Source organism: Carex rostrata, chromosome 12 (assembly GCF_964058835.1).
Source record: "Carex rostrata chromosome 12, lpCarRost1.2, whole genome shotgun sequence".
NCBI classification, from domain to species: Eukaryota; Viridiplantae; Streptophyta; class Magnoliopsida; order Poales; family Cyperaceae; genus Carex; species Carex rostrata.
In genome coordinates, this window is record NC_135929.1 from 7294252 (window position 1) to 7315805 (window position 21554).

At 32.2% G+C, this 21554-nt stretch overlaps 2 protein-coding genes across 3 annotated transcripts; one reads left to right on the forward strand and one right to left on the reverse strand.

Moving 5' to 3' along the window:
* Nucleotides 1–14216: 14216 nt before the first annotated feature.
* On the reverse strand, nucleotides 14217–15606 carry LOC144563570 (aspartic proteinase CDR1-like). Its single transcript, XM_078313061.1, has one exon. The coding sequence runs from the start codon at nucleotides 15604–15606 to the stop codon at nucleotides 14272–14274; it is 1335 nt and encodes a 444-aa protein (XP_078169187.1). The 3' UTR covers nucleotides 14217–14271.
* A 1617-nt stretch (nucleotides 15607–17223) lies between these two features.
* On the forward strand, nucleotides 17224–19652 carry LOC144563125 (chalcone synthase 3-like). 2 transcript variants are annotated; one of them, XM_078312521.1, is made up of 3 exons: nucleotides 17224–17379; nucleotides 18149–18332; nucleotides 18584–19651. In XM_078312521.1, the coding sequence occupies exons 2-3, from the start codon at nucleotides 18155–18157 to the stop codon at nucleotides 19627–19629; spliced, it is 1224 nt and encodes a 407-aa protein (XP_078168647.1). In that variant the 5' UTR covers nucleotides 17224–17379; nucleotides 18149–18154; the 3' UTR covers nucleotides 19630–19651. The 2 variants fall into 2 exon arrangements, with proteins under 2 accessions (XP_078168647.1, XP_078168648.1); XM_078312522.1 differs by lacking the exon at nucleotides 17224–17379 and having other exon boundaries at nucleotides 18584–19652.
* The last annotated feature ends 1902 nt before the right edge of the window (nucleotides 19653–21554 follow it).

Consider the following 21554-nt stretch of genomic DNA (forward strand, 5'->3'; position numbering starts at 1 on the left):
ATCCTATTTGAAGAAGGAGAGCTAGCGAGAGAAGTTGATCTCCTAGGAGGAAAGAGAAGAGCTCACTCGCTAGGGCTGGAAGTAGGCTCTGCTAACCAAATTCCATTATAAGGATTCATGATATTTCTGCATGAATCTTCTATAACAAGGGTCGGAAAAATTATAATAACAAGAGTCCGTATTGATTACTGAACCGATCGACTACAATATTTTTAGCCGGATAAAAAATAATACGGTAACTATTTAGATATGGGGGAGGTTTGTTTTGAAATTCTTGTGAGATTAATTAAAACTCACGACTCAGATCTCATTATACAATTATATCAATCTGAGTTCTAGTAACAATACAGGCTTAATTACAAAGGTTTAAAATTTGAAACAATATACTTTAACAAATTTCGGGAGATCATAATATTAATGCAACAATCTCAGGTTAGTAATCAAAGCGAGAATGTTTGCTAAAATCAATTCATGTCAAAGCAACTTCCGAATAAAAATAAATATCAAATTAATAGGAATGCACAATAACCTGCGTAACAAATTAATTAATACGAATACACAATACAATATTTAATTTCATAAGTTTTATGTCATTTTACAAATTCTCAAATAATTTTATTTTGAATGAAATTAAAGAATTAGTAAATATATAGAAAGATTTAAAACCATATTGGTAATTTTATTGATGGAATATTGTCCATTTTCAAATGATGCTCATAATGAGAATGTTAAAAATTTCATGTTCTTTGAGAATATGTATCCGTAATTATAATTTATTTTACTTTGACGGGTGTTGGTCAATTATCAGAAGCAGAACGCAGGACTTCTCTCGGGATAGAAGGGGAGGGAGCAGGAAATGACAAATAAAAGGAACAAACTTCAGAAATTTTGAAACATTTCCTGATCCGCCCCTATCAATTATCTTTTTATTTATTTTTTTTTATTTTATTTATGAAACTGGTACTGGCTCGTAGTGTTTTGCAAATGGTCTGGCCCGGTCCGATCCGGTCCAAAATCTTCCGGTCCATGGGTCCTCACGGTTCGGATTAGACGGTTCAAACTAGGAGAGGATGACTTGATCCCATGCTAATTAAGGACCATGGTCTGATCCACCGGTCTAACCGCTTTTTATTTTATTTTGAACTTTAAAATTTGAATTTATCAATCTTAAAAAAAATCAGCAGTTTTGATCACAGTCCAGTCCGGTTTTCCTTTGGTTTACAATGGTATAGACTACGGGTTAGCACGGTTTTACATAGGTTAGCACGGTTTTGCACAGTTTAGTAACGGTTCGGTCCGGATTTAGTCCGGTTATGGTCTGATCTGGTCCACGGGTTTAGAACTGCTTGGGTTAGTCTAGATCTAGTAGAAAAAATACACCAAAAATCGTACTAAGACTCTTTATCCTTGGTCCGGACCGGTCCGGGTTTTGACCATATAGTCCGAATCGGTTCCACAGTTGGTCTGATACGGTCTTGGATCAGTCGGGTTTTTTTCAAAACACTAGTGGCTCGCCCTGTCAATTATCACTATTGTCAAAGATATTGTTTTTGTCAATTATCCTATGTTACAATTTAAGCCTTGTAACCTTTAATCAATAAACAATTAGATTAGAGACAGTTAGTGTGCATTTCTTAAATCTATCATATTTAATTAAAATCTCACAAGATTTGCCATCAATTGGTATAACAATTAAGGTCGTTATTTTGTTATAGAAATAAACACTCATAAATTTACTTTTAAAAAAAGAAAAACACTCATAAATTTTAGTCAGTACTTAATTAAACGACAAAATAGTTTTCGTGATGGAATCATTAAGCTAGTAGTGTACGAAGGAATAATTAATTAACAACTATTGATTCAATTTGATAATTTTGATAACACTTTCTAAAATAGCTAGATGTCATTGAATTGATATAACAAATAAAAAATAATAATTATAAGCATGTTGTTAATTTTATAAATATGATGCAAATTTCATGTTTTTTTTTATGTATGATGGAAGTTGCATTAAATTAATTTCATGTTTTTTTTTATATTAATGATTCACTAAGCTAGTAGTGTAGTGTTTAATTTATGTTTGTTTTTAATTTATTTAATTTGTTGGATCAGTAAGCTGGTACAGGTACAGCTTGCTTATAACACAAATAGTATATACATGTAGAATTGTAGATGCAGGATGAATATATAAGCAACGAGTCGTATAGGATCAGATGATGTGCAAAGTGTCATGATTTTGGACCTTAAATCAATTAATGCATATATGTCAGTATTAATAGATCAGCTGGTTATTCCGCTTCCAACCGTTCAATTTTTTTTTCATATACAAATTTCAATGAAGAACAATAGTTGGGATTAGAGCTGTAAATGAGCCGAGTTTGAGCGAGTTACCTCCAACTTGAACTCGATCGGCTCGTTTAATAAACGAGCGAGCCAACTCGAGTTGAGATGATAATAACGAGTTGTAGAGCCAACTCGAACTCAGCTCGTTATCAACTCGAGTTGGCTCACAACTCATTTATAACTCGTTTAACCAGTGATAGTATTACAGCACAAATTCAAACTCAACTCGTTATCAACTCGAGTTGGCTCACAACTCGTTTATAACTCGTTTAATCAGTAATAGTATTACAACACAAGTTCAAACATATTTTACACGAATCTCAAAGCACAAATAACAGTCTAGAGATTCGAGTTTGATAATTTTGGAATTTATTATGACCAATACTATGTAACTTTATACAACTCGAGTTATAAATGAGCGAGTTGGGGCCAACTCGAACTCAGCTCATTTATTAAACGAGTTGGTAAACTCGAGTTGTAACTTGTAAATGAGCCGAGTTAAACGAGCTGTTACGAACGAGTTACGAGTTCGAGCTTTTTGTCCAACCCTAGTTGGGATCAGAATAAAACTAATATAATAATCACAGGCCATTGTATTCAATACATGATTAGCTAATCCTGTACGGACAGAGACAGCACTACAAAATTGAGATAAAGGGTGCTGGATGAATATAAACATGATGTAAATGTCAGTACAGGACATACAACTTATCAGGTTTGTCGATTTTTTTTTTTTTTTTTGGAAGCCCTTAGGCAGTTGAACTTTTATTATATTGCTGGTCAGGTGTTAAGATTGAAGGTTTTGGTTATAGTTTAACAATTATGTGCAGTTAGAATTTACAGCACCGTGGTTAATAAAAATAAACTAAAATTAAATTTGTAGGATTTTAACGCAGAAAGCCAAAAAATGTTGAATTATAATAATATGTGCTGTTTTTTTTTAACAGGAAAGAACTCACACAGCGGCTAAAAGGCTGCTGTACCAAGTTATTCAAAGAACAGGGGGCGGAAGTAGGTAGCGGGAAAAGGGTGCGGTGCTAAGTGCTAACTTCTAAGCACCCCTTCAAATTGATTTTTTTTTTTATTTTGTCTTTTAAAATTTTAATTTTTATAATAAATATTAGTCATCTTATAAAATAAAATTACAAAACAATAAAACAAGGAATATTTTCGAAGTTACACCTTTCACCTTCCTTATTTACTTAATTATCATTACCTTTTTTTTGTTTTATTTTATTCCTGTTCTTATGCTTATTAGAGGCTATATATGTTTTTTTTCCTAGGGTTATGGCTAGGGCTGTATAAAAAGCTCGCGACTCGTGAGTTACTCAAACTCAGCTCGGTAACGAACTCGCTAACAACTCGTTCGTTTAAAATTCGAGTTATTCTGACTCGAGTTGAGTAACTCGTGAGTTAAACGAGTTGAGTTTGAGTTGGACTGAACTCGCTCGTTACAACTCGTGACTCGTTTGATTGATGATTTTCTTCGTAATTTTTGACCCATTTTATTTTCCCAACTAGATGTGACTGACTCAAGTTGACCCAATTCATTTCATTTAATCATTTTGTTGTGAATTGTTTGTTAATTCAATATTTACTTCTCATATTATTACATAACAACAATCATAAGTTCAAATGTTCAACATTTCAACACCTTAAATGAGTTGACTCACGAGTCACGAGCCAACTCGAGTTACTCGCGAGTTGAATTCGAGTCAGCGAGCCAGCTCGGCTCAATAATCTCAACTCGACTCACTATCTTCCGAGTTGAATTCGAGTTGTCCATAACTCGAGCTAACTCGGCTCGTTAGCAGCCCTAGTTATGGCTCAAAACCCAAGTACTTGCTGATGGTTTAGTTAATTTTACTTAACTTGAAATGTTTTTGTTTAGTTTAATGATGGTTTAGTTAATTTTCCTAGGAATACTCTCCCATTGTTGTAGTTTGGTACTAATTCAGTCCTTATATGATGACCACACTTAGGAGAATTTGAATACCTAATTAAAATATTGCAACAAAATTAACAATATTATTTAAGAAAATATTTTCTATATGAAAATAAAAATAACAAAAATACGAAATTAATTTGGACATTTAAAAAAAATATGATATCAATATATTAGGCAAGTAGCTAGTATATAGACAAATGCGCTTTCCAATATGTTGGTAATTTATTTAAAAGAAAGGAAGATTTAGACAAGGATTTAAACCACAAGATTAAGGAAGCTTTGAGTTTCTCACAAGTATTTAGCAGACTATTTTTTTTAATTATCTTTCAAATGTTAACTAAAATATTTCATCTTGACACGTGAGTATTCAACATCAATTAAATGAGTTGTTCATCGTATCTACATCACAATGAAATAGAAACAAAATTGTACCCTCGCATAAATAACAATTTCATGATATAGAGAGTTGGTATAATTTACTCAATTATATATTCTCTTGTTTTATGCAATAAGCAAATTGAAGAATTAATTAACTCCGTCCCTCCCAACAAAATAATATTGAATAAATGAATCTAATATAAACATGTGTATTTATTATAATACAACACTATAAAAATAAAAATAAATTAATAAATACATATTTAGTAAATGAGGAGGGTTAAAATGCACCCTTCCTTTTGTGCTCTTAACATGCAGCCTCTTATCATATTTTCATTTTTAAAGTTCAAATAGTCGTTTCGAACCTTCCAACATGTTCTTTCTATTAAAATGTGCTTGGAGACCAAATTTTACATTTTTTATAAATTTTTTACTATTTTTTCAAAAATTCTGAAAAAATGGTAAAAATTTTCCAAAAAAATGTAAAATTTGATCTCCAAGCACATTTAATACGAAGAACACATTCGAAGGTTTGAATCGACTATTTGAACTTTGAAAACGAAGATATAAGGAGAGGATACACGTTAGGAGCACAAAAAGATAGTACATTTTAACTCTCATTTTAGTAAATAGTTCATTTTTTAATTTCAAATTATTGATATCTTAATTTAAAACTATAGGATAATGGAGAAAATCAATTAAAACAATTTTTATATTGAATTTTTAATATGGTTTTCATGTATGAGTCAATCATACCAACTCTGGTACGATATTTATGATCAAAACTAGAATATTATCAAGATGGACGAGAGGTGACTCATATACGATCCATATAACACAACTCAAAAGAATTGCCACATAGGGAAGCCCAGTAAATTCTTCATTTACAGCCTGTGTGATAATTATTGTTCAAAACATCGGCCGTTAAAAAAATTAATACAATTATGTTTGACCTTACTGAAAATAAAAGTGTATAAAATTTTATTATATATAACATTCTTTTATCCGACTACACTTAAATACTGAAATAAATTTTTGTGCACACTGATTCAAAGACGCTCTAAATATTTCATATTCAGTTTGCTTATAATGGAATCGACGTACTGCATCCACATCTATCTCAAAACTTCTTAAACTAACAACCATATCCTTCAAGAATTATCTAAATTATATCGTACACTTATTTATTAAGAATTAGCTTTATTCTACTATATCTTTATTCGTTAATGTTATTGATTAAGTAACAGACAAATAACAAGTAAAACTGAATTAATAGTCTTTATTTTTTTTTCAAAGCAAGCAAATTCAAAAAATGCAGCACAGACAACTGAAAAAATGCGAACGTCATTATCTGTTTCTATTGATTTAGTAATAGCAAGAACGTCATTATCTGTTTCTATTGATTTTCTCTAACACAGACAACTGAAAAAAAAATGTGATAAGAAATTTAGGCCATCCTTATATATCAAATTTTAATGCCTTCAAGATTCGTACTACCACTTCTTTTATGCTCTCCGCTGACGAAAGAATGCGACTTTTTTCACACGACTTTTTATTTTGAGTACAGAAGTCAAAGATCATTTCATATATGTATTGAGAACAGTTTGTCTTTTCAATCTTCTTTCTAAATTTAACATCATTAGTTTCCATGGTTTTATTTCGAATCTAATTAATACTATTTCAAAAAAATAATTAGGGATTCCCCTTGAAGGATTCCACCCATTCTGGTGTGAATATCTATGAGTCTCTATCCTATCAGATATCGTACCATATCTCATTCTAGTATTTAAAGGTATATATACATTATCTTATCCAATACCTTATCATATTCGTCGACAAACACAGTAATGAAAAAAAAAATAACACTATAATTACATAGAATCGCCTTCCTGCAGATCCCGGCATTTTTATTTTTACTCAATTTTTAAAATATTTTAATAAAAATAATCATGATTTTGAAAAAAATTTAAAAATACCCAAAGTGCGGAAAAATTCCGCACTCCGGAATAAAAATCTAGAACTGCAGAAAAATTCTGCACTCACGAATAAAAATTAAGAACCGTGGAATTTTTTCAAGATCGTGCTGGATTTAATCCAAAGGTCCAAACAATTCAAAATTTCAATATGGTCTCATTTAATTGGTTTAAATTTCGTTTCCTTCATAAATTCAAATCGAAAGTTTGTAAATTTTTGTAATTATATTCGTACATATAATTCGTATATTTATTTCTCAATTTAAGATTCGAATAATTCGATTTCTTTTATATAATTATATATATTCAATTAATTCTCTAAAAATCCTAAATGAACAAGGAGGGGGTCCATCAACGCCATCGGTTTGTTATCCAGAACAGACAGTAAGAAGTTCAACGTAATTACAGCGCTGCCACTCGTGATGAACGCCATCTGTGCAGAAGCACATCCGATGGTAAAGGGGCAATGGGAAAAATATTTTTTTGTAGTAGTGTGTTGTACCTTCGCATAAACAACAATTTAATGATATAGAGTAGGTAAATTTTACTCAATTATATATTATCTTCCTTCATGAAATGTATATATATATTTGCTGTCTACATGTATGCATGGTAACACTATAAAAATAAAAACAAAACAAAAATTTATATATTTGTTAGTTCATTTTTTTAATTCCAAAGCATTAATATATCTAAGTTTAAACTGTAAGAGATTGGAGTAAACTACACAAGAAGAGTTAATGGAGATTGAGAGGAGAGAGAAAGGAAGAGGAGCATAGCAAAAACAGATCAGAAACAAATGGCAATGAATGTCATAATGGTGCTGATGGAAATCATCATGCCACTTGATCGATCTGTTTGAAGAAAAAGATAGAGAGCTAGAAGATAATTGAGCAATGGCTATAGGCTCCAAATCAAGGTCGCTAAGCCTTACGTTACGAGACTAAACAATCAAATTACTATTTAGGGCTGAGAGAAAGGACTTCAAGAAACACCAGGCTAACAATTAAAATTTACGTTATATGCATACATGATGCCTTATAACAGACTCCCTCTGACTTGTAATTTTTGTGTGCTAATTAAATAGCTCCAGATAATTCATTAAGCCTTTAAGAGAAAACAAAATTATGCATCAATACATTTACTAAAGTTTAAAATGATGCATGACATTTATTAAAATTTACTTCAAGAATTCTATTAAAATGTGATTTGTAAAAAGAAAAATAAATATTTGCTAAATTATACTTAATGAAAGTAGTTTTTGCAAAAGAACTATATCCAATAATTGCATAATCAAAATAACTATCCAATAATTGCATAATCAAAATAACTATCCAATAATTGCATAATCAAAACATAAATCCTAAACCATAACCTCTAAAAATTAAAACAAAAAAATGAATTAACCTAAATTACACTATTTGTCTACAATTACGCTAAATTATACAAAATTATACAAAGTTATATTCCATAACACTAAATTGCATTAAATTAATCAATTGTCTACGTCAGTGTTGTAAATAATATATGGCATGCACTCATCAGATGAACATAGTACCGCCAAACAATTCATAAAAAATAATCGAGAATAATCGGCCATAATCGTAAATAATCAGCCAATTAGTTAAAAAAATTCATAACGATTTGAACACTACTAATGACTCATTCCTCATTCGTCAATTAATCAGTCTAAACAGCTGTTTTTTACAACACCGGTCTACGTTTACATTGGAATCTTTTTAGTTACCATCTTATTGTTTTAAATTTTAATCTTATCAGCGGTTCTGATCAAAATTCCAATTGTACAGTTGAATTTGCGCAGAACCAAGCAGTTCTTCAAAAAGAAAAAGGTCCAATCTACGTGGATTTTTTTTCTTACTTTTTTTGGAAAATGGGTTCCATGCAGACTAGTTCTGTGTGGATCTATTATTTATTTTTTTGAAAAATAGGTTCCACCCAATATGGACTTACGTACGTGGATGTATTTTTTAAATAGTTAATTCACAGATCATAGTAAAGAATTATAAAAATAAATAGAAAAAAATCTCCAAATATTAATACTTAATTATATTGATTATTGTTAAATTAAATATCTTAATTAATAATTAACCGTTTATTTTGAAATAAAAGAATAATATATAACTACTGAGGCTAAAACTGAAGTTTGAGGTCCAAACGAATTTTTTTTTTTTTTTTTTTGCAACTATGGTCTCGTGGGCTGTCCGTGGTTTTAGCCCTGCATGACCTCGGATGTCTCCATCGCTTCACAAGCTTTTAAAATTGGGGTCAAATGCTCAAATCAGATTATGGTAATTTAAAATGTGAAAACAATGCATCGATATTTCATTGTAAAAATATCGATGATGCACCCATATTTTGTACCGTCGTTAATACCGATAGTGATGCATCTATGTTTCATTGCAAAATATGAATGCGATACTGATATTTAATAAAAAATTGACCATTTAATAAAAAATAATAAACCTCCACACAGGATCGAACTCCATTTTAAACAGACGAAGTAAAACAAAATAATGTAAAAACAAAAAATTACAATAACTGAACCCTAAAACAAAAGTACATAATAAAAAAATATTGTTTAATAAAATGAGTTCCACACAGATTCAATCTGTGCACATTGAAAATGCGTAGATGCATGCCGGATCTTTCTGCGTATATCGGATCTGCGTGCAATGTACAATTGGAATTACAAAACAACAAAACAAGGAATATTTTCTAAGCTAGTTAAACGTTTCATCTTCCTTATTTACTATATATCATTTCGTTTCTTATGTTATTTTATTCTTGTTCTTATGCTTATTAGAGGCTATGAATTTTTTCCTAGGGTAATGGCTGTAAAACCTAAGTACTTAAGTGCTGGTGTTTTAGTTAATTTTAGTTGAATCTTGAAATATTTTTGTTTCGTTTGATTGTTCTTTGCATTCTATCTTGTATGTTTGTTGTCTGGTACTAATTCAGTCATTATATGATGACCACACTAATTAAAATATTGTAACAAAATTAACAATATTATTTAATATAATATTTTTATATGAAAATAAAAAAAATACGAAATTAATTTGGACATTGCGATCATGGATCATACACATGATGATTGTTATTGTTTTGATAATTAATTGAACTTAATTACTTAAATGAATATGCTCTATGCATATATAGTAAATCAAAATGGATACTCACTCTTTCTATATGCAACAAAAAATAATATGATATGAATATTTTATACAACTAGCAAGTATATACACAAATGCGCTTTCAAATATGTTGGTAATTTATGACAAGGATTTAAACCACAAGATTAAAGGGAGCCTGAGTTTCTCCCAAGTATTTAGTGGACTAATCTTTTATTTCTCTTCCAAATATTAACTAAAATTTATCATCTCTGACACGTGACGATTCAACATCAATTGAATGAGTTGTTTATAATATCTACATGACAATGAAATAGAAAACAAATTGTTGTACCTTCGCATAAACAACAATTTCATGATATAGAGAGATAGTATATATAATTTACTCAATATATAAGCAAATTGAATAATCTGAGTTGCGTTACCCCCTCCCCCTCCCCCTCCCCCTCCCCCTCCCCCTCCCCCCCCCCAACAAAAGAATATTGAATAAATGAATCTAACATTAACATGTGCATTTATCATCCAACAACACTAGCTATAAAAATAAAAACACTAGTGGAAAATATGGAATCAGGATCGGTTATATACGCATATCAGTATCGGAATACAACCGATCCTGATACTACAATAATCTGGATCGGTTAAATAACCGATCCAAATAGAAACTATCAGGATCGGTTGTTTAAACAACCGATCCTGATACTATTTTTTTTTTTGTTGGTTCTGCAAAATTGCAATATTATTCTTTTAGGATTTATGGTACCCAAAGAATTGAAACCGGATTGATTTGATAAAACAGAATACCATCTCATGTAATTTCAATCCAAAACTAAACTAGCCGAATTGATTTAAATGAAACCGAATTGATTTAAATGAAACCGAATTGATTTGAAACCGAATTGAATTGATTTGATAATTTGAAATTACTTAAATTAGCAAAACTAATCTAGCAAATTTACCTAAACTGAGAGGCGAGCGGACTGAGAGGAGAGGACCGAGAACCAAGCACCGAGCACCGAGCGAGTGAGTGGATTTATTGCGCCGAGCACACTTGCGTTGAGCACCGAGCACTCTTTTTATTGAGCCGATCGGACTGAGAGGAGACGGCAAGATGGAGGGAGAGGAGGAGACTTGCGGCTAGAGGAGACAAGGAGTTGAGAGAGTTGTAATTTTGAATAATGGAGAGACGCAAGGAGAGAAGGGATGAGCGCGGAAAAATAAAAACCTAAAATGGACTATCTGGATCGGTTTTTTGAAACAACCGATCCTGATACTATTTTTTTTTTCAAAGTTGGTTCTGCAAAAAAAAAAAAAAAAAAAAAAAGGTATCAGGAACGGTTGTTTATAAACAACCGTTCCTGATATTTTTTTTTTTTTTCAAAGTTGGTTCTGCAAAAAAAAAAAAAAAGTATCAGGAACGGTTGTTTATAAACAACCGATCCTGATACTATTATTATTATTTTTTTTTTTGCAGAACCATCTTTGAAAAAAAAAGTATCAGGATCGGTTCTTATATAGGAACCGATCTAGATACTATCTGGATCGGTTCTTAACTAGGAACCGATCCAATTAGTTCATGTGCTGTGTTTTCATTAGCTTTTAGTATCGGTTTTATTGATAAAACCGATCCAGATAGGTATTAGTATCGGTTAGTTCATACAGCCGATCCAAATAGGCCGATCCTGATTTCAGTTTTTCCACTAGTGAAATAAATTAAGAAATACATATTTGGTAAATAGTTCATTTTATAATTTCAAAATATTGATACCTCAAATTAAAACTATAGGATATTGGAGAAACCAATTCAAACAAATTTTGGAAGCCCAATAAATATCGGCACATTATTGATTAAAATTAAAAAATATTGATAAAATAAAGTTTGATAGATACCTATATGGGACACCTTGCAAATATAACTGCGATCACCAGATATACTTGAAGCATGATGTCAGCGATACTTACGATCAAAACAAATATGTTTATAATCCAATATAACCCACATAACGCAATTCAAAAGAATTGCCACATAAGGAATTCCATTAAATTCTTCATTCACAGTCTGTGTGGTGATTATCATTCAAAACATCCGCTTGTTAAAAATTAATAAAATTAGGTTTGACCTTAATAGAAAAAAAAGTGCATAAAATTTCATTTTATTTATCATTCTTTTACCCGACTCCACTTAAATGCTGAAATAAATTTTCGTTCACACTAATTCAAACACACTATATATTTCGTACTCAGTTTGCTTATAATGGACTGCATTCACATCTATCTCAAAATTTCATAAACTAACACCCATACCTTTCAAGAATTATTTAAATTATATCCGACACTTATCTATTAAGAATGAGCATTACTCTACTCTATTTTTAGATTTTGTTATTCTTATACTATTTTTATATTCTGTCTTTTTTAATAATCAATTTATAAAAAAATATATAATTATAATATGAGAAAAGGTGACAAAATTGCACATGGTCAAAACAGATCTACAATTAAACACGAATAGTTTGATAGAATAAATTTTTTTTTTATTTTCTTGTGAAATTAAGTTAGTGGTTTCAAATACCTACTAACAATTTCATTAATAAAAAAAGAACTTACAACGAGTTAAATGACCTTCTTTTTTAAATCTAAATTCATTTATTATCATGAAATCTCGTAAAATACTCTAATCACCTAATCCTACATATCTACTCTTAAACCCCCTATTACCTCTTTCTTCATCACTTTCCACGACCGGATCCACTTTTGTCCAGCCACCGCGCTCCAACTGCTGGATTTGTTCACCGCCGTGCTCCGATCGAGATGAAGATAGTAAAGGCTCTACGCTTTGAATTTCGATGATACTGCTCCGGTCGTGGAAAGAGAGTAAAGGCTCGGCTCCCGCCCCTCTCTCTCATTCTTCTCTCCGTTCAAAGCGAGATGAAATGAAGAGGTGTAAAAGAGTGAGGAGCGGCGACAACAATGGCGAAGGCTAGGCCACTAATTAATCCGAACGAGGTGAGTTTCCTGAAGTAATGAAAAGAAGAGTCAATGGAGATCGAGAGAAGAGGGAAAGGAAGAGGGAGAAGAGTAGAGCCAAAACAGTATGATCATAAACAAATTGCGTACATACCTATAAATGCAATGATGATGCTGATCGAGGTCATCGTGAGATTTGATTTGTTTTAACCTGTATTGCAGATGAGATTTCACACGCAAGAGAGAAAACATAAATAATTAGAAATAATGTCATTTGTAGAGATTAACCTTGATAATATTGAGAAAAAGTACGAAATCGGGTGGGAGCTAAAGAAGAAGCATGAAGTTTTCTCGAGTGTGGGAGAGTCGATCTGGTGCACGTACTACAGTTATTGTAACCAAATTATGTTATGAATTCAGTTGCGATATTGCAATTCGTTTTAAATTAAATATTTAATTCTTACATGTGTCCGTACGGAATCATACAAACTACTATAGCAAAACTTTTGTTTAAAATTAAATCTTATCAGATTTTTTGTCCAAACATATCATCATTATCATCATTATAATAGTACTAATAATAATAACAATAATTAATAGTAGTAGTAATAATAATAATAATAAGTGTGTTTATTTTTCATTAGATACATTTTAAATTTCGAGCAATACCTATAATTTTATCTTGCATAGAGTTGCAATAGACCTTTTTTCTTTTTATAATGTGATGTCATAAAAACCTAATGAATTATTGATATATTGTATAGTGACTAGTAAGTATAAATTTATTTTGGGCTACCAAATTAATATTAATATTTTGATTCAAAATAAAAAAGTAAAATTTATTCTAAAAGAACAATTCTCACGATCATCTGTTCAACATAGTTTCCATCAGATCAGTGCAACGAAATAAGAAAAAAAAAAGCCTAATGTAAATCATCCAACGTTGTACATTCCCTACAGGTTTTCAGTCACTCAAAGCAAGCCTTGCAAATAAAATTTTAAAGAGCACACTGATCAGAGATAAAAACAGACATGATAATGACGTCAACTGCAAAAAATTCGGCATGAAAAATGTTTATCCGGATTATTTGTCGCATCATTTCTAATAACTCAAATTATACAGTATTTCATCTATTTTCAAAGAAATATATAAAATATTTCTAATATTTCAATAGAAAAATGAATAAATTGTAACATTTTCTATTTAATTAAAAAAAGCTTAAAACCGCAAAAAAAATGCAAAACCACAATTTTTTTTGCTGTTTTGGAATTCCAAAACTGCAAAATAAATTTGCTATTTTAGGTTAAATTTCTGCCAAAAAATTTGCATCTTGAACAGATTTTGAATTCCTCCGAATGGGGTCTAAAAAAAGAGACGAAGTCGCAATAAACATTGTCATTGCTATACCAGACCCCAAAAAAAAAAAAAAACTGTATATATATCAGATACTATAATATAAACTACTGATATAACAGAAATTTGGAGTCACTGGTACAATCGCAGAGCTATCTAAAGCCGCGTACAATCGGTTGATTCAAAGTAGAACTTCTGCTCTTGAAGATCATAACCTACATGCAAATCTTGCTGGGCTAAATTTCCAAGAATTTGAAACCCTGTAGGACTTGTAACAATGTTAAGACACCTCTTGTCATCTTCCCAATTAACAAACGCTTTTTCTGGCCCTAATTTAATCTTTACTGTACCAAGAGTTAGAATGATATCTGGAAATTCAACCTTTGAATTAATCAAATCAGTCTTAAAGCAAAGATCAAAATTTGGATCCTTAACAATCTGTAGATGGATCATGTTTTTTACTTTCTCCAATATTGGTTGTACCAGCTTTCGATCAAGGTATGTTAAAGTGGTACCGGAATCTAGGACAATGTTACTGCCATGGGGTTCTAGTTCCATGTCCCCCACCATGATTCCCGAGAGTTGCACAACAAAGAAAGTCGACGGGAGTAATGGAGTCTTAATAAGAGGCGTAGACTGCACATGTGGTTCCGAAAACAAGGTATTGGAGCCAAAATTAAGCTTGCCAGAAACACCATTTGTTGTGTAAGGTGCAAAGCAATAGGAAAATTTGTAGCCGAACAAGGGACCGAGTTGAGAGACAAGCGATAAAGGTCCCCCACCAAGCCCAATCACCCCTGTTGTGTGGCTATCATCGAATGTGCCATTTGACATATCAGAGCATCCAAATGTGACTTCCGGGACTTTTACGTGCCGTCCATCTGATGTGTTGAAAGCAAAGGTTTCGTTGGCTAGCAAGCCGTAGACAAAGGACCCATCACCATACCAGAGCTTATACCTACAGCTATCAATTTGTTTGCTGCAGTTCCTTTCAGGGGAGTCAAGCAAGTGGCATGAGTCTGAGTTGCACTTGAGTTCATGAAAGGTAGATGAGTTCTTTGGATAAAAAACCCGAGCATCTTGTTTGTAAGATTTGCGGTCGTATGACCGGCAATTGGTCCAGACAACATCGCTTCCTGTATCAATAATTGCGACAATGCTTTTAGATGGTGTGCCGACTTGAATGGTCATGAGGTACTCAAAATTAGAAGATGTGAGACCGAATTGAAATGATGCTCGTGATGTTTTGGCTTTTGATAAGATAGCTCGTCGAAGAATGTTGAACCGTGTATGAGATCGATGGACGGAAGCACGAAACCGATCATGGTGGCTAAGAGAAGGGTTGAATAAGGGGGAATTTACAGAATCTCGTTGGATTATATCACTACTAAATCCAGTTAATTGATTACCCGTTGTTCTGGCTGAGGTGAAAACAGAATTAGAAAGAGAAACAATGAATATGGTAAAGATAGAAAAGGATGTAGAAACCATATTTGCATGGACTGAGATCATTGATCTGGGCTTTGGTTTGTAAATAATCATATTTTGTGCATTAAAATAGGCGAAAATGTAGCATGTATCTAGACAATATTATGATAATTCAGCATTGTGATACGCTCATTTACTGCAATTACAGCTAGCATTTCAAAAGATCTTAACCACATCCATGATTTTCGTCATATTTCGATAAGGGTACAACTATTTGTCAGTTCATTATTACAAAATTAACAATTCCTTTTTTGGCAAAAAGATTTAAAAATAACGCTTTAAAGGTCAGTAATTGGATATTGCAAAGGCGTGTAATAGATGGTGTTTTATGCTTGGATGTACGCTTTACCCCACATATGTTGAGCGCGTGAGTGCCGTGACCTGTGTATGTACAACAGGAATTTTGTAATCGGAGAACCGAAGTTATTTGGGCTTAGTTTGAAAAGTAAGAAATGAAATGTTGAGTCCACACTCACAACAGGAAAAAAAAAGTAAAAATAAATAGATCGCTTAACCCTTTTGAAAGCCCAAAATTAGGAAATCTAAAATCCAGCCCAGTAGAAATCTTTGCAGACTTTAATTATCAAAACTGCTACAAGTTTGATTAATTATTAATTACCTGATACTTTTTTATCTGCACATGCTTTTTGTAGGGGTGTAAAGGGAGCGGATTCGGAGCGGATATGAATACGGATACAGATAGTAAACAGATATTAAAATTTAAAACTAAATCCGTCCTAAACGGATATGGATACGGAACGATCTACGAATACGGATATAAAACAAATAATTGTCGAATATATAATTAAGTTATACACTTTAAGATATAAAAGAGTGCCTTGTTATCTTCTTGAAATTCCTAACTGGGGATTAATACTACGTATATGTTGTTTTCTGCCTTATTATGGCAATGAGGAAATATTAATCAAATGATCCATTTAATTCCCATCTAACAAAAAAATGGTCCAATACGTTAATGAATTTTCCAGTAATGGTTAGGTGTAATAGGGATTAAATTGTCTAATATTTATCTTAGTTCTCCGAAGACAAAAATATTGAGGATCAAGATTTTCAAATGAAAAAAGATATATAGTATTCATTGAAAAAAAATCATTTTTAAATAAAGGTATGATTATATTTTTTTTGTCGATGCACTGTAATTATTAAAACATGTGTTTAATTTGCTAAAGATAGAACGACACCTAAGATTCACCAACCCACTCCTACAAATATTATAATGACGATACGTTTGCTCTTACAGTTGCCATAGAAGAATTTTTTTGGAATTTTAAGTTCTGCGAATGCGATTGGAAACTAACCTGAATTCGTATCCTCTGAGATACCACAAACTTTGCGTGACTTTATGGAAAATCCCAACCGTTTAAATACGTTCTGCACGAATCTCAAAGCACACATAATACTGACCCCTGAATATGCACCGCACACGTCGGTCACGCAAAAGTTTAGGTATCTCAGAGGATACGCACTCAAGTAACCTTGGGATAGAGACAATTGGAGATATTATTAGAAGATGACAAAATAGCTAGGCAATTAATGAAGAATTAAAGGAATGTTTGACTGGAAAAACGCACTAAATTTCGATTTGGTTTTACAAATATCGTTGAATCATAACAATAAATTTTTCTATATAAAGGCCCATCATGCCACCCACTACTACTCCAACCCATTCCAAGCAAACCAATCTATTATCATATCTCTCATCTTTGTTTGGTTTGAGATATCTACCACATTAATTATTTTCCTTTATTACCAAAGGTACTGTTCTTGTATAGTTTTGCTATGATCATATATATTATATTTCAAACTGATAGTAACTCTGTAGTGATAATAGTGTTGGTAACATACTGTCTATGTAGAAGGGACATGTTTTCGGTTGTGGTGGAGAAAACCATTTCTTCATTAATCCATTTATACGTAGTTATTTTATTGTACATATAATGGGAAATAACTTACTTTCTGTTTCTCAATTAATTATTCGTAGTTTTTTTTAGTTATATTTTGAGTTATATAGTATTTAGGATGGCATGCACTTACTAATATGTTTATAATAACTACATCTAGATTTATATGTATTATTGCTTTCTTTTCTTCCATATTTTAATCATAGCAACAAGTAGGTAATGATTCGAATATCTAGGTGTCTTATATTTTATATTGCTCCAAGTGGCACTTGTATGGCTGGCCTCAAAAGTTGTATGGTTTCCTTATCAACTTGACCAACTTATTATTCAATCATTTTGTATCTGTTATGAAATAATTAAAATAACTATGTATGTGGACCATCATAATTTTCTGATAGTTACATCTGATTTCAAGCACTATATATGGGGCCCACATAAATCACTAGAAACATCTTTTTCAAGAAAGTTGTAATATTTTTTAAAATAAAATATCTATAGTTTTGTACTCATAAAATATGGAATTTTCATTTGGGAGTCTTAGATTGCTTTACTTCATACATCTCCCATTATTTAATATAACTAAAAACTAAAATATTCATTTTGTTGTTAATTTCTACGTGCAGGAGCAAATGGATGTTATGAACCAGATACGTGAGGCACAACGGTCCCAAGGAACAGCCACAGTGCTCGCAATCGGCACAGCAACCCCGCCTAATTTCATCGAGCAATCTCAATATGCCGACTACTATTTCCGTGTTACCAAGAGCGAGCACCTTAAAGAACTCAAGAAGGAGTTCCAGGAAATCTGTAAGAACCCTGCCAAACAAACACATACTTATAAATAATATTATCACGCAGTAAAATTAATATTATAGTTGATGAATTGAATGCCAAACAATAATATTATATTCAATTTTCATGTGTATTTTGATTAGATTTGAGAGAACCATGAGCTAAAGATATATGCCCCACTGTGAAAATGAACCAAATTTTGCATTATGAATCCAGAAATACTTCTGAGAAAGGTTCTTTATTAATTTGCATTCAATTCTTTGTAGGTGACAAGACGAAAATCCGCAAGCGTCATTTTCACTTGACGGAGGAAATGCTTGAGAACCACCCCAAGATAGCCTCAAACAAGGATAAGGAATCACTTGATGCCAGGCAAGACCTTGTGTTACATGAGGTGCCGAAGCTTGGTCTCGAAGCAGCAGAGAAGGCCATCAAAGAGTGGGGCCAGTCTAAGTCGAAGATCACCCACTTACTTTTCCACACCACAACTGGAAGAATTGACATGCCTGGTGCCGATCGCCGGCTCTTAGAGCTTCTAGGTCTTTCTCACTCAGTCAAACGGTCAATGATGTACCACCAAAACTGTTCCGGTGGTAACACAGTGCTTCGTCTTGCTAAGGATATAGCCGAGAACACACGAGGCACTCGTGTTCTTGTTATATGCTCGGAAATCTCGCTGACAGCCTTTCGTGGGCCATCCAAGGAAAACAAAGACACCCTCCTACCTCAAGCAATTCTCGGTGACGGAGCAGCAGCTGTTATCATAGGGGCCGAGCCTGATCTGTCAGTGGAGCGCCCGCTTTATGAAATCATTACAGCTCGCCAAACTATTATTCCAGGCACAGACGATACATTCGTTGGCCACATTAGGCAAGATGGCCTCACAGTGCACATGTCACCTCCTGCACCTGAGTTAATCTCAAGCGGCATCATTAATGCTCTTTCAGAGATAGTTGAACCACTCGGAATTATTACCGATTGGAATTCAGCCTTTTGGGGTGTTAATCCCGGTTTCCCGGCTATCCTAGAACAAGTGGAAGCTGACTTGGCACTAGACAAGGAGAAACTAAAGGTGACGAGGCATGTGCTTTCCGAGTATGGCAACATGATGAGTCCGACCATATTTTTCATGCTAGATGAAATGAGGAAGCCGTCAGCTGGAGCAGGAGGGGCAACCGTTGGAGTCGGAATGGAGTATGGGGTTCTTTTGGGGTTTGGTGCTGGAATCACCATGGAGACAACCGTCTTACGTGCCAATGCAAACACTTCTGTTGCATTAGAGACTGAGGAAGATGATGTATGGATCCTTTAATTATATATCTATGTGGCCAGAAGCGGAGGGAGTAAGAGCTAATGGAGATCAATTAACCTCCATTTTTTTTTAAAAAAAATTATATTTTTATACAGTTTTTTATATAATCTAGAATAAAATACTATAAATACTGTAAATTGACTCTCTATTTGCAGTATAAAAATTTTATATGTTTGATCCTCATTCACGATTGACTATCATAATCAGAAAGTCTGATTCCGCTCCTGTATGTGTGTTCTAAAATAAACTCATCTGGTATTGTTTTGACACATATGTATTCATGGAATTTATTTTTTAAAAAATAAAAAAAAATTACTTGAAAAAAATTCAAAAGTATTTCTTCATGGATCTTATCTGAAAGAAAAAATCGAGTAAAAAATATTTTTATTTTTAGATTTACAAAGTTTATCACGAATCGTCAGAAAAATGAAGAATAATGATCAAAGAAAAAAAAAGTGTGGATGAAATAAATATTTTCGTTTTTGGTTGAAGATAAAATTAGTTAAGAGTTAAAATTACTCAGACTTATAATTTAAATCTTTGCTGATAAAAATTTAAATACTTGTGAGTAGTATTGTGAAAGATTATAAATATAACTTTAAACAAAAGTTTGATATGAGAGTTGAAAATATAAGTTATACTTTAAATACGTACGAAGAGCGCTTAAAGATATTTTTAGAGCAATTATCAGGCTCTTAGATATTATGTTATATTCATGGAGATATTGACTATTTTGAAAATTTGGATAGACACACCGGAAATTTTTCACTTAATTTATTGCTAAATATCAATTCAGCTTACAGAGCATTGTATTCATTTCCTCTCTCTGGGCCCACTCAAACTGGAGCATATGAAGTATGAGTAACAAAGTGCGGCCTGCTAAGATTAGTTGGGCTTCAAGATATAATGGATTTTTTTTTTTAAATATATGGCAACTACAAATAGGCTTTTATTTATTTTTTATTTAGGAATCCATATCCTCTGAGGCAACAAAATTTCATATGTTTGGATCACAGCCTTCTAATCGGAATCCAGATCAATCCAACATGAGGGGGACACACACGATGTGTGAATATATAATTCTGATTGGACAGTCCAGAACCAAACATAAATATTCTGTTACCTTAGGTGATACGAATTGTCTATTTGGTTGCTTATAAATGGAATGGAAGAAGCTATGTACGATTATTTTCTAGAATGGAATAGAGAATAAGAACAAATGACACTGAAAGGTGGGTCCCAATTTGCTGTTGAGGAATCGAATCTCCCCACTGATGACACATATTATGAAGCACATAAAAATTTGACATTATCTGTGTGTTTAATAACCTGATTGCCTAGGAGTCTTCTTTTACTTACCACCTTTTTGGTTTGTTTAATTTGTATTTCAACGAGACATTCATAATAAATTAAATTATCAAAATAGTCTTCATTTACATAATTCGAACCTTTCTTTACTGTTGATGTTAGGTATGGCCACAGGGTTTAAATAGTGTACTATACCGGTGCTATATCGCTGTTATAGTATTTTCGGACTACAAAAGCCATAGCGCGCTATAGCAATGCAATATGATAATAGCGTCATTTTTTCGGTCATTCCATTATAACGCGATAAATGTTATTTAATTAAACCTTTGGTATGAAAACTTCTCCATACTTTTTCTATCTAGTAAAATATAAAATTTATTTAATTGAACATTTGTATAATTTTATAATCTTACAATTCTTCAAAAATAATATTACATACTATTATTGGAATGTTTCAACTTCTGGGACATATCTGAAAAGTTATCTGTAGAATAACAAAACATTTTAATCAACCTTTTACATTAGAGGAAATTAGGAAAATATTTTTTTTCCTGTAATTCTTCGAAGGTCCTTAATTAAGTAAATATTAAATAATTAAATAATTTGACCTTCAACTT

What these genes read in the sequence shown, in the direction of transcription:
- LOC144563125 (XM_078312521.1), top strand. Translation starts at nt 18,155, where the DNA reads ATGGATGTTATGAACCAGATACGTGAGGCACAACGGTCCCAAGGAACA. An exon ending in GAAGGAGTTCCAGGAAATCT is followed by an intron (nt 18,333 to 18,583) that starts GTAAGAACCCTG and finishes AATTCTTTGTAG; the next exon opens with GTGACAAGACGAAAATCCGC.
- LOC144563570 (XM_078313061.1), bottom strand. Translation starts at nt 15,606, where the DNA reads ATGGTTTCTACATCCTTTTCTATCTTTACCATATTCATTGTTTCTCTT.